At 45.3% G+C, this 18,438-nt stretch overlaps 1 protein-coding gene across 1 annotated transcript; it reads left to right on the top strand.

The window, feature by feature from the left end:
* Positions 1–2,541: 2,541 nt before the first annotated feature.
* On the top strand, positions 2,542–15,028 carry LOC137533406 (cocaine- and amphetamine-regulated transcript protein-like). The gene is made up of 3 exons (XM_068254807.1): positions 2,542–2,703; positions 11,793–11,873; positions 14,921–15,028. Exons 1-3 carry the CDS (start codon positions 2,542–2,544, stop codon positions 15,026–15,028), a joined length of 351 nt encoding a protein of 116 aa, XP_068110908.1.
* Positions 15,029–18,438: the final 3,410 nt, after the last annotated feature.

The raw sequence follows: 18,438 nt of genomic DNA, 5'->3' as shown, positions 1-18,438 counted from the left end.
TGTCTCGTGACGGGTCCACGCCCTGCATTGTGCCAGCGGAGCGCAGCAAGCTTCAGGAACTTGTCTCACGGACGTTACACTTTTCCGCACGTTCTTCACCTGTAAATATCACACCTGATCCCGCCTCCTGCTCTCCTTCCTGCTCAGGACTTTAACCCTCAATCCACCCAGACTACGCAATACACAGTTATATGTAATATATAATACGTCAGCATTCAGTCCATCCTCTATCGTCTTTACTGACCAACCAGTCATGTGTCACAGGACTATTCCACAGCCCCGACTACAGACATCCACACCGCATCTTTCACTATGAGATGTGATGGATAATTTCTCACACACCTGAAACAAGCATGCAAGAAACCCCTCATCTGGTGCATGCTTGTTCAGGACCTATGGCTAAAAGTATGCTTCGTACACACATCCAATTGTAATCTGCAGATGACTGGCCAATATTACCACTGCCATGTAGTACGAGAGCCAACAGATTTTGAATACTAGGAACAGATTGTGTATGGTTGCACGTTATAAAGTCTTATAACGCAGCTTACCGCACTGCAATGCTAATCCTATGGGCCGTTCACAGTGCGATGTTAAAGTGAACTCCGGACTAAAAATCTACTCAGCAGAACTGAAAAGGCTTGGTGTTTCTTTAACCGTTTCACAGCATCAGAACTTTGTTTTTCTTACCAAAGCATCATTTTTAGCTGCATTTTTAGCTAAGCTCCACCCATCAAAGAAAACTGCCTGGGCTTTTTTTCCTTGATGCTGTGCAAAGCATGATGGGATTTCCTATGTTTATTATTCACGTTGCCTAGCAACTGGGAGGGGTGATCAGCACAAAGGACAGTTGGAACTGTGTCTCATGCTCCCTGTCGCCTCCTTTCAACCAAAAAGATGGCTGCCCCCATGAATCACAAACATTTGCCTGTTCTTTTAAAACAGTGTGGGTAAGAGATTATATCACCTATCTATTTTAATTAACATAACTAATGTAACTTAATGACAGTATGTTTGTTTAGGCTGGAGTTCCTTTTTTAAAGTCGCATTAAAAATGTTGCGGTAACTCACTGCTTACAGTGCGTTGCCTCTTAATGCAGACTAGTTGCGACTTTAATGTCGCTTTAAAACACAACGTCCCACTGTGAATACAGCCTAAATGGAAATACATCTGACAGCCTCTATATCTCCAAATCACTCTCACTTCAAATGCCCTTTATGCACACTTAGGTGTAAGTACAATAACAATTTAAGTGTGTTTAAAATACTTTAATATGAGACCCTGCTCAATAATGTAATTTATTATTATTATTTACTTATATAGCAGTGACATCTCCTGCAGCACTTTACGGAGTACCTAGTCATGTCACTGACTGCCCTCAGAGGAACTCACAATCTAATCCTACCATAGTCATAGTCTAATGTCCTACCATATTATTATTCTGTATGTATATAGCACTGACATCTTCTGCAGCACTTTACAGAATACATAGTCATGTCACTGACTGTCCTCAGAGGAACTCACAATCTAATCCCTACCATAGTCATAGGGCCTGATTCACAAACCGGTGCTAACAGTTAGCACGCTGGTGAAAAGCCCTTTATCATGCCTAAACTCAGTTTAGGCATGATACGTTTAGGTGTGATAAGTTTAGGCGTGATAAGTTTAAGCGCCAACTGGGTTAGCACCGCAGTGCACAGCTGATCAAAAGTTTTGCGCTAGCAAAGTCTGGTGCACTTCGCATAGAGTTTAATGGCGCTGCTTTGCGTGCGGGACTTTGAAAGCGATCTAAACTTATCTAAACTTATCACGCCTAAACTGGCTTTTCACCAGCGTGGTGCAATGGTTATCACGCCTAAAGTCTCTAACTGGGTGAGCACCGCTTTGTGAATCAGGCCCATAGTCTAATGTCCTACCATATTATTATTATTATTATTATTATTATTATTATTATGTATTTATATAGCACTGACATCTTCTGCAGCACTTTACAGAGTACATAGTCATACCACTGACTGTTCTCAGAGGAGCTCACACTCTAATCCCTGCCTAACAAAGGACGCAAAAGTAGAAAATACAGGAAAGACTAAAAGCAACACAAGGAGAAAAGAACACAACAGAAAAACAAGGAAGAGGATAACAATATGAGCAAAAATAGAATCAAAAACTACAGCATCAAAACATTTATATAGAACAAAGAAGAAAGGTGGAATAAAAGCACAACAATAACAGCACATAACATAATCATAATAATAATAACAATAATAATAGGAGAAAATGTAAAAGAAACCAAAGAGCAACATAAAGGGAAAGAAGGAGGAAAGGAGATTAGGAAGGGAGAGGGGTTACAATGACACAAAGGAGTCACAGAGAAGAGAAGTGGAATAAGGGAGAAAGTGAGCAGGGAGAAGGGTGGGCAGATCGGGGAGGGGGGCTGCTGGGCTGGGCCAGAGACCTCCCAGCTGTAATATAAGCTGAGAGAATGGCACAGTTATCAGAAGCATCACCGAGCACCCAGTGACAGCACAGAAACCCCCACTATGGACCCTCACAGGCACCGCCTCCCTCTCACCCACCTGCCTCCCCGACTACCTGCCCTCCTGCTCACCCTGTGCCTGTCTGCCCTGGTCCTGCCCGGCAACACTCAAGACTCCAGGCTGTCAGTGTCAGCCGACGATGTCCCCATGTCACCCAACAACCTGGTGAGTACACATCATATCTGCAGAGCATTGCCCCATCTATTGTCCAATATGTAGTGATAACTCCAAAATTATTATTATTAAGTACTTATATAGCGCCCGCCGCCCACATCTTCCGCAGCGCTGTACAGAGTATATTGTCTTGTCACTTAAAGCGGAATATAACCCTGCATTTCAACTTTGCTCTGAAACATTATTTACAGCATATTCTATGCAAAAAGCATTTTTTTTAACTAGACCAGCATTGGAAGGGTTACACACAGAGGTTTAAAGTTCCCTGGAGAGATATGCAGAAGTTCAGATAGATACATTCTATTTAGTTAAATGTATCTATTGATAAATGTTACACACTCTTTGGCTGTCCTCCAAGCTCCTTCTCAGTCAGAGAGAGTGAGTCATATTCAACACTTAGATACATTTATGTAAACAAAATGTATCTATGTCAGCTTCGGATGCGTCTGCAGAAATCTCCAGGAACTTCAAAGCTCTGTGTAACCCTTCCAATGCTGGTCTAGTAAAAAAAAAAAAATGCTGGTTGCATATAATATGCTGTAAATAATGTTTTATAGCAAAGTTGAAATGCAGGGTTATATTCCACTTTAACTGTCCCTCGTAAGGGCTCACAATCTAATACCTACCATAGACATATGTCTATGTATGTATCGTATAGTGTATGTATCATAGTCTACGGCCAATTTATATTTTTGCGATGTGGAAGGAAACTGAAATGCCTGGAGGAAACCCACACAAACACAGGGAGAACATACAACCTCTGTGCAGATAGTGCCCTGGCTCGGATTCAAACCGGGAATCAATGCTGCTAGGCAAGAGCGCTAACCACTGCGCCACCATGCTGCCCAAAATCTACAACAGTCAGTAGCAAGAATAAAAATCTTCAATTACTCTATCTCTAATCTACAGGTGGCCATACACACATAGATTTATGCCCAATGTGGCAATCAGATCAATCCCTCTGTGATCTGAATCTAATCAGAGAGGGATTGATCTGCATCTAAGTAGAGAGGGATTAATTCCAGATTATCCCATTACTGGCCTCTCTAGAGATCTGCAGAACATTGCTCTGTCCCATCCCTCTCCTGACAGATACATATTGTATATATTCTGCAGATTATCCCATTACTGGCCTCTCTAGAGATCTGCAGAACATTGCTCTGCCCCTCCCCTCCTGACAGATACATATTGTATATATTCTGCAGATTATCCCATTACTGGCCTCTCTAGAGATCTGCAGAACATTGCTCTGCCCATCCCCTCCTGACAGATACATATTGTATATATTCTGCAGATTATCCCATTACTGGCCTCTCTAGAGATCTGCAGAACATTGCTCTGCCCATCCCCTCCTGACAGATACATATTGTATATATTCTGCAGATTATCCCATTACTGGCCTCTCTAGAGAACTGCAGAACATTGCTCTGCCCCTCCCCCTCCTGACAGATACATATTGTATATATTCTGCAGATTATCCCATTACTGGCCTCTCTAGAGATCTGCAGAACATTGCTCTGCCCCTCCCCCTCCTGACAGATACATATTGTGTATATTCTGCAGATTATCCCATTACCTACCGACCTCTCTAGAGATCTGCAGAACATTGCTCTGTCCCTCCCCACCCCCCTCCTGACAGATACATATTGTATATATTCTGCAGATTATCCCATTACTGGCCTCTCTAGAGATCTGCAGAACATTGCTCTGCCCCTCCCCCTCCTGACAGATACATATTGTATATATTCTGCAGATTATCCCATTACTGGCCTCTCTAGAGATCTGCAGAACATTGCTCTGCCCCTCCCCCTCCTGACAGATACATATTGTATATATTCTGCAGATTATCCCATTACTGACCTCTCTAGAGATCTGCAGAACATTGCTCTGCCCCTCCCCCTCCTGACAGATACATATTGTATATATTCTGCAGATTATCCCATTACTGGCCTCTCTAGAGATCTGCAGCAGGGCCGGGCCGAGGCATAGGCTGGAGAGGCTCCAGCCTCAGGGTGCAGTGTAGGACGGGGTGCACAATTCATTCAGCTGTCATTCCTAATTGTGTATGAAGCAGAAAGAAATAAGAAAAGGGGATACATAGCAGTGACTGCAAGCCAGATAACTAGAGATTAAGGTGTTGGGGAGGTTGTGGGCCCTGTGGCCCTCTTAGTCTAATAGCAATCAGTGTGTGACAGCTGAGGTGGGAGGGATGGAGGGGCGCACTTTGGTGTCTCAGCCTTGGGTGCTGGAGGAGGACCTTGTCCCTGCTCTTATCTGCAGAACATTGCTCTGTCCATCTACCTCCTGACAGATACACATTGTATATATTCTGCAGATTATCCCATCACTGGCCTCTCTAGAGATCTGCAGAACATTGCTCTGCCCCTCCCTTCCTGACAGATACATATTGTATATATTATGCAGATTATCCCATTACTGGCCTCTCTAGAGATCTGCAGAACATTGCTCTGTCCCATCTCCTCCTGACAGATACATATTGTATATATTATGCAGATTATCCCATTACTGGCCTCTCTAGAGATCTGCAGAACATTGCTCTGCCCCTCCCCCTCCTGACAGATACATATTGTATATATTCTGCAGATTATCCCATTATTGGCCTCTCTAGAGATCTGCAGAACATTGCTCTGCCCATCTCCCTCCTGACAGATACATATTGTATATATTCTGCAGATTATCCCATTACTGGCCTCTCTAGAGATCTGCAGAACATTGCTCTGCCCCTCCCCCTCCTGACAGATACATATTGTATATATTCTACAGATTATCCCATTACTGGCCTCTCTAGAGATCTGCAGAACATTGCTCTGCCCCTCCCCCTCCTGACAGATACATATTGTATATATTCTGCAGATTATCCCATTACTGGCCTCTCTAGAGATCTGCAGAACATTCCTCTGCCCCATCCCCTTCCTGACAGATACATATTGTATATATTCTGCAGATTATCCCATTACTGGCCTCTCTAGAGATCTGCAGAACATTGCTCTGCCCCATCCCCTTCCTAACAGATATATATTGTGTATATTCTGCAGATTATCCCATTACTGGCCTCTCTAGAGATCTGCAGAACATTGCTCTGCCCCATCCCCTTCCTAACAGATATATATTGTGTATATTCTGCAGATTATCCGATTACTGGCCTCTCTAGAGATCTGCAGAACATTGCTCTGCCTTTTCTCCCTCCTGACAGATACTCCTGGTGGACTCAAAGCGCCAGAGCTGCAGCCACTAGGACACAGTCAGGGGGCATTACAATAGACCCTGCAAGGGATGCAGCCGCAGGGGGCCCAGAAGCCAAAGGGGGCCTCATCCTGAGAAACTGACTAAGGGCTAGGAGAGTAAAAAACGTTCTGCTGTCTGCACAATTGTTCTAATGACTGCATCTGCTCAGCCACTGATAAGGAATCATACAAAGTTTTGCAGACAAAGATGTGCAGACAGTCCCTATTCAGTGTTCAGCAGGGTCTTGTGTACAGCGCTGTTCTAACCTCAGCCTTTCTACCCCTCTCCAAGTGCTGTGTCCTGTAGTGATGCTTGAGGAGTCTGGGCACAGACAGAAAAAGATTCCTATTCTTTGCACAATTGTTCTAATGGCTGCAGGGAGGGGGCCCCATCCAAAGTTTCGTAGGGGGCCCAGTGATTTCTAATTACGCTCCTGGGCGCAGTATTGGCAGTAGCAGTGTTAGGGAGTCCTGCCCAAGGTCTTGTTACTAAATAGGTGCTTGCTTAATGAACAGGAAGAGCCGAGATTCAAATCCTGGTTTCCTATTACAGAGGCTGAGCCCTAAAGGAAACCTGAGATTAAAAAAGATACAAGTTTTATACATACCTGGGGCTTCCTCCAGCCCCCTCAGCAGCGATTGCTCCCACGCCGTCTTCCTCCGACCTCCTCCTGCTACTGGTAGAAGCCCCGTAAGTTTGGCCAGTCGGGGTTGCTCTGCGCATGCGCTGCCCAGCCGCATGCACATGTCCCACCGCGCTTCCAGCAACCGGGCGCAGAACGCACCCAACCGCAGGGCGGGAGTATACGTGCAGCAGCACTGCGCATGCGCAGACTGTCCCAGACTGACCAAAGTTACAGGGTTTCTACTGGCAGGAGGAGGAGGTGGAGGAAAACAGCGTGAGAGCAATCGCTGCTGAGGGGGCTGGAGGAAGCCCCAGGTATGTATAAAACTTGTATATTAATTCGTCTCTGGTACACTTTAACCAATGCACTATCCATATATATATATTCTTAAAGGACAACCGAGGTGACATGTGACATGATGCGATAGACATGTGTATGTACAGTGCCTAGCACATAAATAACTAGGCTGTGTTCCTTTTTTTTTTTTTTCTCTGCCTGAAAGAGTTAAACATCAGGTAGGCAAGTGACAGTTTCTGTCTGGGTTGGGATCGGGTCGGACTGGGTCACACTATAGCAGTGATGGCTAACCTTGGCACTCCAGCTGTGACAAAACTACAAATCCCATCATGCCTCTGCCTCCCCGAGTTATGCTTAGAGCTGTCAGAGTATTGCAATGCCTCATGAGACTTGTAGTTCCACCACAGCTGGAGTGCCAAGGTTAGCCATCACTGTCCTATAGCATAACCCTCACTGATAAGAGATTACAACCATAAAACACTTTCCTGACAGTAAACGGCTTCTGAAAGCAGGAAAGAGATAAAAAGAGTCAATAATTCATAGGTTTGAGCTCTGGCATACTTCAATGAAGGTGTCATTGAGCAGAGACAGTCAAACAGTGAAAAACTTAAAAACTAGATTCAAATATAAAATAAAACTGTGGGATAGCTAAAAAAAATCATTTTTTAGGAAAAGGAGGACAAATACAATTATTTTTCTCCCCAGTTTATTTACACCTTGGATGTCCTTTAAAGTGATATAACTTGCAGTTTACTCTATTACTGCTATTTGTAGAGATCTGCAAACCATAGCTCATACTATAATTAAAGTGAATCTGAAGGGTACTTACCTCTCCCAGCTGTCCCTCTCTTGGAGGGACAGTCCCTCTTTGGGAACCCAGTCACTCTGTCCCTCTTTCCTCCTCTTTTGTCCCTCTTTCAGGACTGATGTACAGATCTGTGTAAATATGTGTATTTTCCCCCTGAAAATGTGTTTCAATGATTCTAACCTTCATTTCCATCCTTTAAATTGATATATTTCTTAGGACCAGTGTGGTTTGAATTATAAAACAGCATATCTTTCTTATGAAATCTTTATGGTATTCATGATTAGGACTGCGTCAGGGGCGTGATTAGGGGTGTGGCTGGGTCGTGGCTTAAAGAGAACCTAAAGTCAAGGAAAAAAAATGAGATTAAAGCGGAATATAACCCTGCATTTCAACTTTGCTCTAAAACATTATTTACAGTATATTATAAGCAACCAGCATTTTTTTTGTTACTAGACCAGCATTGGAAGGGTTACACAGAGCTTTAAAATTCCTGGAGATTTCTGCAGACGCATCCGAAGCAGACATAGATACATTTTGTTTACATAAATGTATCTAAGTGTTGAATGTGACTCACTCTCTCTGACTGAGAAGGAGCTGGAGGACAGCCAAAGAGTGTGTAACATTTCTCAATAGATACATTTAACTAAATAGAATGTAACAATCTGAACTTCTGCATATCTCTCCACGGAACTTTAAACCTCTGTGTTTAACCCTTCCAATGCAGGTCTAGTAAAAAAAAAAAATGCTTTTTGCATATAATATGTTCTAAATAATGTTTTAGAGCAAAGTTGAAATGCAGGGTTATATTCCGCTTTAACTCACCTGGGGCTTCCCTCAGCCCCCTGCAGCCGGTCGGTGCCCTCGCAGCCCCGCTCCGATGGTCCAGGACCCGCCAGCGAACACTTCCGGTTTGTCCGTCACCGGCCGACAGGCATGGGAACACGAGTGATTGTTTGCGTTCCCAGCCTGTATATCGCCCCCTATGCTGCTATCGCTCATACCGGCGGGTCCTGGACCATCGGAGCGGGGCTGCGAGGGCACCGATCGGCTGCAGGGGGCTGAGGGAAGTCCCAGGCCCAGGCGAGTTAATCTCATTTTTTTTTCTTGGCTTTAGGTTCACTTTAAGTGTCCCACTTTCTTATTTCAAAAAGTAGGGAGGTATGCAATAGACTGATCAGGCTCAGCTATTTTCAGCCAGATCATGCAAAGTGTATGCAGCTAAGCTTGGAGCTGAGACAATCAAAATGATCAAGAAGTGTATTTGATTAACACGGTTCAATGCTGTATTATGCATACAATTAGCATGGGAGCTGTCTTTTTTTGGTAAGAGTTGCAACTTCCCATGTCAGCCACTAGATGCAGGGCCGGAGCTACCATAGGAAAAAATGGGCAATTGCCCCAGGGCCCCAGAGCCTGTAGGGGCCCCCAAGGTGTCCCTCCCCCATCTTAACTGTTGCTCCCCAGGGACTCTGCAGAGTCTGTTACATAGTTACATAGTTATTTTGGTTGAAAAAAGACATACGTCCATCAAGTTCAACCAGTATAGTGTTAAGTTGGGAGGTGATTGGGGGAGGGTCAGCAGCCAGCTCAGGGGCCCAGGAGGGAAATTTGGCTGCAACAAAGGGCCTCTAATGGTGCTTTTTGGTCGGGGGGTGTCTGTTGGGGGCCCCCAGGCTAATTTTGCCCTGGGGCCCAATTGTTATTTGAACCAGCCCTGACTAGATGGTGCTATGTAAACACCCTCCACAACTGTCAAAAGCCGCAAAAGACTCTTCTGGTAGAGTTGTCCCGAACGGTTCGACTGCAAACTTATTCGCGCGAACATCGGTGGTTCGCGTCGAAATGCGAACTTTAAGGCGAGTTCGACCCGACCCTATACTACATCATTGGGCTAAACTTTGACCCTCTAGTCTACATCACAGTCAGCAGGCACATGACAGCCAATCAGTCTGCACTCCCTCCTGGAGCCCCCCCCCCCCCACTCCCCCTTATATAAGGCAGCTGCGTCGGCCATTATCTCACTCGGTGTTGCTGCAGTAGTGAGAGAAGGGAGAGGAACCTGCTGCAGAGATAGGGAAAGCTTAGTTAGGCTCTTGTAGATTGCTCCTAGCTGATATTTGTTGTTGAATAGCACCACAAAGAGCTCTTTTCAGAGCTAATGTTCTTGTGACGCTGCATTATACAGAGCTGTGCGTTGCAGCTGGCCCTTGCTAATTGCTATACTGTGCAAGGCCCAGCAGATTCAGTGCCTATCTTTTCACTGCACCTGTGTGTGACAGCTGCACATTTATAATACCAGTCTGACCGTGCATACCTGTTCATGTTCACTGCACCTGCGTGACAGCACACAGTGTTATACACCAGTCACTGCATAACTGTTCACTGCACCTGTGTGTGTGACAGCTGCACATTGTAGTGATACCAGTCACTGCATACCTATTCACTGCACCTGTGTGTGACAGCTGCACATTTATAATACCAGTCTGACCGTGCATACCTGTTCATGTTCACTGCACCTGCGTGACAGCACACAGTGTTATACACCAGTCACTGCATAACTGTTCACTGCACCTGTGTGTGTGACAGCTGCACATTGTAGTGATACCAGTCACTGCATACCTATTCACTGCACCTGCGTGACAGCACACAGTGTTATATAACAGTCACTGCATAACTGTTCACTGCACCTGTGTGTGTGACAGCTGCACATTGTAGTGATACCAGTCACTGCATACCTATTCACTGCACCTGTGTGTGACAGCTGCACATTTATAATACAAGTCTGACCGTGCATACCTGTTCATGTTCACTGCACCCGCGTGACAGCACACAGTGTTATATACCAGTCACTGCATAACTGTTCACTGCACCTGTGTGTGTGACAGCTGCACATTGTAGTGATACCAGTCACTGCATACCTATTCACTGCACCTGCGTGACAGCACACAGTGTTATATAACAGTCACTGCATAACTGTTCACTGCACCTGTGTGTGTGACAGCTGCTCATTTGTAATACCAGTCACTGCCACCTGTTCATGTTCACTGCACCTGCCTGACAGCACGCAGCGTTATATAACTGTCACTGCATAACTGTTCACTGCACCTGTGAGTGTGACAGCTGCACATTTGTAATACCAGTTCATGCATACCTGTTCACTGCACCGGCGTGACAGCGCACAGTTTTTTATACCAGTCACTGCATACCTGTTCACTTCACCTGTGTGACTGACTGCACTGCAGGCCGCTTGACTGCCTTCTCCGCCACCACCAACAGGTTCCAGGACTCCAGGTGGATTCCTGAACAAAAAGAATAATCATTTTTCTGGTGCGTGTACATGCCTGCCTAATTTTTCTGGCTGCACAGCGGCTGCAACAACAAAACAAAAGGCATGTACATGTGTCAATTCCCCTTTGTGATCGTATCACAATGAAGCAATGACCTATATGAGTGTGTTGGGGGGGGGGGCACACACAAGATAATAAGGTCGTTGCTTCATTGTGGACAGACCAATTTCGATCAGCTGGACAGTCACTGTTGTTCTATCATTGAGCTACCTCAGCCCGGCGACCATATGGGCTTGAAATCCGCTATCGCCTGCACTCTCGCCACGGTGCGCACCAGTCCAGCACGGCCGTCAGTACACAAACAGCTGTTTGCGGTGCGTTACACGGTGAGTTTGGTGTGTCAGTGTGAAGCAGTACACTAATTACACTCCCTGATTGATGTATACACATGCAAGATGTTTTAAAGCACTTTAGGCCTCCAATTTAGCAATAAAATGTGATTTCTGCCCTTAAACCCTGCTGTGCGTCAAATCCTGATTTTTTTCCCGGGGACTTTTGGCATGTATCCCACTCCGCCATGCCCCCCTCCAGGTGTAAGACCCCTTGAAACATGTTTTCCATCACTTTAGTGGCCACAATTAGTGTTTGTAGTTTCGAAAGTTCGCCTGCCCATTGAAGTCTGTAGCGGTTCGAAAAATTTGCGAACTTTCTTCGCATGTTCGAGTTCAAGGTTCGCGAACCAGAATCGGAGGTTCACGACAACTCTATCTTCTGGCTATCAGTGGTGACTCATGTTCTCTCTGTCTTTTTGTTTCAGGCAGTGGCTCTAGGGGAGCTGTTGGAGTATAACCAGGACAGGAGCCTAGTGCTGGAGAAGAAAGCCAGCCAGCTGCCTCGGGTGAGTGTAGGAATTGCTGTATTATTATTTAGTATTTACATACCGCCGACATCATCTGCAGCGCTGTACGGAGTATACTGTCACTTAGCTGTCCCTCAGAGGGGCTCACAATCTAATCCCTACCATAGTCCTATGTCTATGTATGTATCGTGTAATACATGTATCGTAATCTAGGGCCAATTTAGGGGAAGCAAATTAACTTATCTGTATGTTTTTGGGACACGGGAGGAAACTTGAGTGCCTGGAGGAAACCCACACATACATGGGGAGAACATACAAACTCTATGCAGATAGTGCCCTGGCTCTATCACTACCGTGATAGAAGTGGTTAGTACATCAGATCGATTTTATTACTCTGATCGGATTGGTTAGGAGATTTTTGGCCATTGGTGGTCCCAAACGATCATTTCCGATTGTTCATGCCAAGAATCATTCGTAAATGATAATTTGGCAAGTTGTATCATTATCGGCCACCTTTATACTTACCATATTTATAAAATCCCCAAAGAGATCAATAAATAGCAGGAGGACACTATTGACTTCAATAAGGCAGCCTGGAGACTAACGTGTTGTTTTCAAACCCCTGTTGGCGGTTTTGGGTACTGGTGACCACTCAAAAATGGTCAATCCATAGACGCAATTGAAGTGAACAGAAGTCCCACTCTAGGTGAACACTGTATTTACTACTTGAGATAGTAGTAGGTTGAGTCAAGGGAATGGAATTGCGGAGTGCCACTTAAAGCAATCAAAGTGCTGATTCACATTACAGTAAATATAAATATGGTGATCTTAAAGTGAACCAGAGACGAAGCATCTTCATGTATTTTACCATATATATCAGTGGGAACATTAGAGAAAACAACTTCCCTGCTCTTTTTTTCATTTTTCACTGCACTGTCTGCCTATTATCAGCTCTGATAAGAATCCCAGACTGAGCATTCAGTCTGGCTTTGCTCAGGAATCATTATAGCTGAGGCTGTCTTCTGTGATGTCTTTTCAAGCCCAAGCCTGCCCTCTTCTGGCTCTGCTTTCCTACTATGTATCCTCATAGCAGGAAAGCAGAGCCAGGAGGGGGCGGGCTTGGGTTTGAAAAGACATCACAGACGACTGACTCAGCTATAATGATTCCTGAGCAAAGCCAGACTGAATGCTCAGTCGGGGATTCTTATCAGAGCTAATAACAGGCAGACTGTGTAGTGAGAAATGAAACAAAGAGCAGAGTGGGTGTTTACTGTCATGTTCCCATTGATATATATGGTAAAATACATGAGGGTGCTTCGTCTCTGGTTCTCTTTAAAGAGGAACTTTAACCCAGGATTGAACTTTAGCCCAATCAGTAGCCGATATCCCCTTTCCCACCTGAAATCTTTACCTTTTCTCCAATAGATCATGGTATGGCTGATACTTTGGTGAAACCCCTCCCACAGTGTGATGTCAAGGCCATGGCCATGACAGTCGTCTCCTGTTTGTGAGCTTTGTGGGAAATAACAGTTGTTTCCAATTCTCAAGCAAGCTGTATCTCCTTCTGTGTGTAGAACTTTCAGCAACCAAACATTCCGCAGTATTGCTCCTGGCAGCAGTAAAAATGTCGCCACCGGTGAAAATTTTAAGAATGTAAATCAGGATGAGGAAAGTTTTTAGAAAGCGTAAACACTGCCCATCAACGGTACAATATTTTTCTCAGATGCGATCATGCAATCAGATTTTTACATTCGGATTGTGCAGAAAACCATGCAGTAGGTGGAGAAAATCGGATTTGCAGAAAGTGCCCTAATCAATCAGTTTATGGGGACAATCAATAATTACCTTCTGATTCCTGAACTTGTGATCCTGCAAATGTGGACGAATGATCTCATCTGAGAAAATTATTGTTTAGTTAATAGGCGCCTTTAGGCCTCTTTCACAGTGGGACGTTGCGTTTGATGCGACGTTAAAGGGACACTTAAGTAAAAAAAAAAAAGAGTTTTACTCACCTGGGGCTTCCAATAGGCCCCTGCAGCTGTCCGGTGCCCTCGCCGTCCCCCTCCGATCCGCCTGGCCCCGCCGGCAGCCACTTCCTGTTTCGGTGACAGGAGCTGACAGGCTGGGGATGCGAGTGATTCTTCGCGTTCCTGGCCACAATAGCGCCATCTATGCTGCTATAGCATATATCATATACCATATAGCAGCATAGAGGGTGCTAATGTGTCTGGGAACGCGAAGAATCACTCGCATCCCCAGCCTGTCAGCTCCTGTCACCGAAACAGGAAGTGGCTGCCGGCGGGGCCAGCCGCCAGGAGGATCGGAGGGAGATGGCGAGGGCACCGGGCAGCTGCAGGGGGCTATTGGAAGCCCTAGGTGAGTAAAACTCATTTTTTTTGTTTGACTTAAGTGTCCCTTTAAAGTCGCACAACGTGCCCCTAACGCAGCGCATGTAGGTTATGAAATTGGACGTTATTTTGCACTGCGTTATGTGTCTCTTGGTGCGCCGTTTTTGTTGCATACTGATGGAACGAAAACGGCGCATGCGTTACATTTTTTTTTTAAACCATTACTGAGCATGTGCAACACACATAACACAGCAGATACATTGCTAAACGCACAGCATGCAGCACTTTCTAATAACCCTACACGTTACACACTAACGCAACGTCGCACTGTGAAAGAGCCCTTAAAGTGGACCTAAACTCTTGCACAGGACAGAAGGAACACATAAAAAATGCACCCTGTATGTATTTAGAGAGTTTAGCCTGTATAATTCTCCCTCATCTGACTGTGACTAATTACAACTGTAATTTGATCTCTCAGTTGTGCCAGCTGGCTGCCTCAGCAAAGCAGTTAATTGGTAAACACAGGATGGTAACAATAAGTCTGATTCCATGAAAGCGGGTAGTAGACACACTGCAGATGTATTGCAGGATTTGTATCAGCTGTAACAAAGAAATGTTTTTCTTTAAAGGTTATTAAGCTGTTACTTATCTTTTAACACAGAGAGGAAGTTCCAATTTCAGGTCCGCTTTATAGTGCTGTATTTGCCGTTGACCGTTTCTCTCTCTCTCTCCTCACAGTGTGACATGGGTGAGCGCTGCGCCATGAAGCACGGCCCGCGGATCGGGAAGTTGTGCGACTGCCTGCGGGGAGCCTCCTGCAACACCTTCATGCTGCGATGTTACTAGTCCCCTCCCACTGCCGTCATGTGACCGCAGTGTCCTGTATGTACTCTGTGCTGTGTACCCCCCATATCACCACGCTGGCTGTATCCCCCCACTTTCACGGAAGCACCAGATCTATCGGACTGACAATCCAGAGATATTGGGGATGTTGAAGTTATGCCCTATATACCCTTCGTTATACATGTATTAGGCCACACCCCTTTGTGATCAAACTATTGCTATTTACAATTTAATGATGTTATACCAATACCACCTCACACCTTTTATCTGTCACTCCTGTTTGTGCCAGTTTATTCTATCAGGGTGGAATCTCTGCCGTCCTGAGTTCCCAGCTCTGTAACCATGATGGGGGCTCCCCCTCCCCCCCCCCCCCCCCCCCCGGGATTCTCCATTTATCACAGAGGAGGGGGAATACCCAGGGCAGAGCTCGGACTATGGGCGGGAAACGTAACTACAGGAACCGCCAAGAGATATACCTTATATACTCGCGTATAAGCTTAATTTTCAGCACAAAAAAATGTGCTGAAAAGTTACCCCCCTCAGCTTATATGCGAGTCAGTGGAGCAGACGGATGGTGGATTGTGCACTGGTGAAGTCTGATCTTGCCAGCTGGCCCCCAGCTGTGTCCGTGCCCTCCATCCCCTGCAACATGGTGTGCAGAGTGCGCTGATCAAGCCTACCCGTGTCCCCTGGGTTGTGGAGCGCAGCGTGCCAGCAGCGTGTCAGCTGTGCAATGATCCAAAATTCTTCTTGTGTGGCAATCGCTGTGTCTCATATCTATGATGCCATCTAGTGGCTTCTTGAGACACAGCTGTATCATCCTTGGGGCACATCTGGCTACTGTGGAGGGGGGGCTATATTGGGGTGGGGCTTATACACAAGTCAGTCACTTTTATCCTGGTTTCTGAGGGAAAAGTAGGTTCCTCGGCATATACGCAGGTCAGCTTATATGCGAGTATCTATGGTAAGAAATCTCAATAAGGAGAAAAGGGAGGGGACTGTGGGACAAGACTGAGAGCCAATATAGTGCAATACCTTTTTAAAGGGAACCTAAACTGAGAGGAATATGGATTTTTCCTTTTAAACAATACCAGCTGCCTGGCTGTCCTGCTGATGGGTTTGGCTGCAGTGGTGGCTGAATCCCATACCCGAGACAAGCATGCAGCTAATCCAGTCTGACTTCAATCAGAGCACCTGATCTGCATGCTTGTTCAGGGGCTGTGGCTTAAAGTATTAGAGGCAGAGGATCAGCAAGACTGCCAGGCAACTGGTATTATTTTAAAAGGAAAAATCCACATCCTTCTCAGTTTAGGTTCCCTTTAACCACAGGAGGGAGATAGATGTGAACAATTATACTCACAATACAGGAGAGCAAATCCAACCCCACTCCGGTTAAAAAGTCGCTCTCTCCAGGACAGGACAAAATCCAGGGGAAAAAATCCTCCATTTGGGGTGGTACAAAACTATAATAAATTTAAAATCCTCCATTTGGGGTGGCACCAAAATGAAACAAAATAATTAAAAACAGTTTAAAAAGAGGAGGTAGGTATGAACTTACTTCCTCTCAGGGAAAACACTGAAAAGCAAGATAAATAATTATAGCTTTAATATTCCAAAAAAAAACACCCTTTAACAGATTGCAACACGTTTCTTGGGACTAGGTTCCCGCTTTACCAGGCAAATATTGAGAGAAAAATCTCAAAAAAGAGCCATTTGCTAGCCCTGCACCTCTTGCTTTCTTGAGATTTTTGCTGGGCTTGCATGCAGCTGTTTTGAGATATTGCTCTCGATATTTCCCTGATGAAGCATGAACCTAGTCCTGAGAAATGCATTGCATTCTATAAGAGCTGTTTTTTGAAATAGTAAAGCTATAATTATTTATCTCACTCTTGAGTGTTTTCCCTGAGGGCTTGTTTCCACTGTTGCGACGCGATTTCGCCGGCATTCCGACGCTTGTAAAAACGCATGCGGATGCGTTTCCGCATGCGTTTTTACCCGCGATTTCGCGTGCAATTTCGCATGGCAGGGTGCCATGCGAAATTAACCATGACACTGCCAGGGCAAAATAAAATTGAAAAAGGTGCGAAATCGCACGCGAAATCGCGGGTAAAAACGCATGTAACAAACGCATGCGTTTTTACTATTAAATACATTAGCGGCGATTCGCATGCATTCCACTCACAGGCGAATTCGTTGGCTCTTTTGTGCGTTTTATTACCGCTGAAAAAAACGCACCTCAACAACGCTACAGTGGAAACAGGCCCATCCACTTGCATTACATGTGCGAATCTGCATGCGTTGGACGCATGCAGATTCGCGATAGTGGAAACGAGCCCTGAGAGAAGGTAATTTCATAACTACCTTCACTTTTTAAACTGTTTTAAACTATTTTATTTCATTTTGGAATAAAACTGAAACTTAAAGGACAACTGAAGCGAGAAGTAGATGTAGGCTGCCATATATATCTCCTTTTAAGCAATACCAGTTGCCTGGCCGCAGGGCCAGATTTACACTTCAGGAGCTTGTAGGCACAGAGATTCTAGTGCCCTAAACCCTGCCCCTCAACATAGGCCACACCCCCAATCCCTTCCTTTATTTTCTTATATCACATAAAGAGCTAAATGTACATGAAATTAGCGGCAGTGTAATTCAAAGAGTGGGCCTGCCCAGCCAAATCTTGGATAAGGCCCCCTCTACTTTAATAATAAACTATAATTGTTATATATATCCTAGTTACATTACAAAACAGGTTGCACACAATCGGGGGCGGGGCTACACATGATTGGAGGCTACACACAACTAAGCTACCATACATTGTCTCAAGCCCACCCCTCACCAAGATGAGGAGAACAGGTGTGAATGGCAGTGTGTGTGTGGCCAGAGTGCATAGCTGATCTGCGCTGCAGCTGGTGTGGTGCAGGGGCAGATGCAGGAGGATGCAATACCCACACTGCCCACCGCGCTACTATCACTGTCACAGGAGGCACCGATTAAGCCTTGGATCTCCACCCCTAATTACGTGCCTGCCGGACTGGAGTTGGGTGGTGAGTGACATCGCCCTCCGGCTCTGCTGAGAGGACATTGGGGAAGGGAGGGGAGCCTCCTCTGCCATATAAGGTGCCTGTAGGCAGGCACCTACAGTGCCTCTTGGTAAATCTGGCCGCTGCGGATCCTCTGTCTCTAATACTTTTAGCCGTAGCCCCTGAACAAGCATACAGCAGATCAGGTGTTTCTGACATTATTGTCAGAACTGACAAGATTAGCTGCATGCTTGTTTCTGGTGTTATTCAGACACTACTGCAGCCAAATAGATCAGCAGGACTGCCAGGCAACTGGTATTGTTTAAAAGGAAATAAATATGATCGCCTCCACTTACATCTCATTACAGTTGTCCTTTAAGAGTCAAGAGATAT

Source organism: Hyperolius riggenbachi, chromosome 9 (genome assembly GCF_040937935.1).
Source record: "Hyperolius riggenbachi isolate aHypRig1 chromosome 9, aHypRig1.pri, whole genome shotgun sequence".
Lineage (NCBI taxonomy): Eukaryota > Metazoa > Chordata > Amphibia > Anura > Hyperoliidae > Hyperolius > Hyperolius riggenbachi.
The sequence above is the reverse complement of the archived record's forward strand: the minus strand, read 5'-3'. Positions and strand labels throughout refer to the sequence as shown.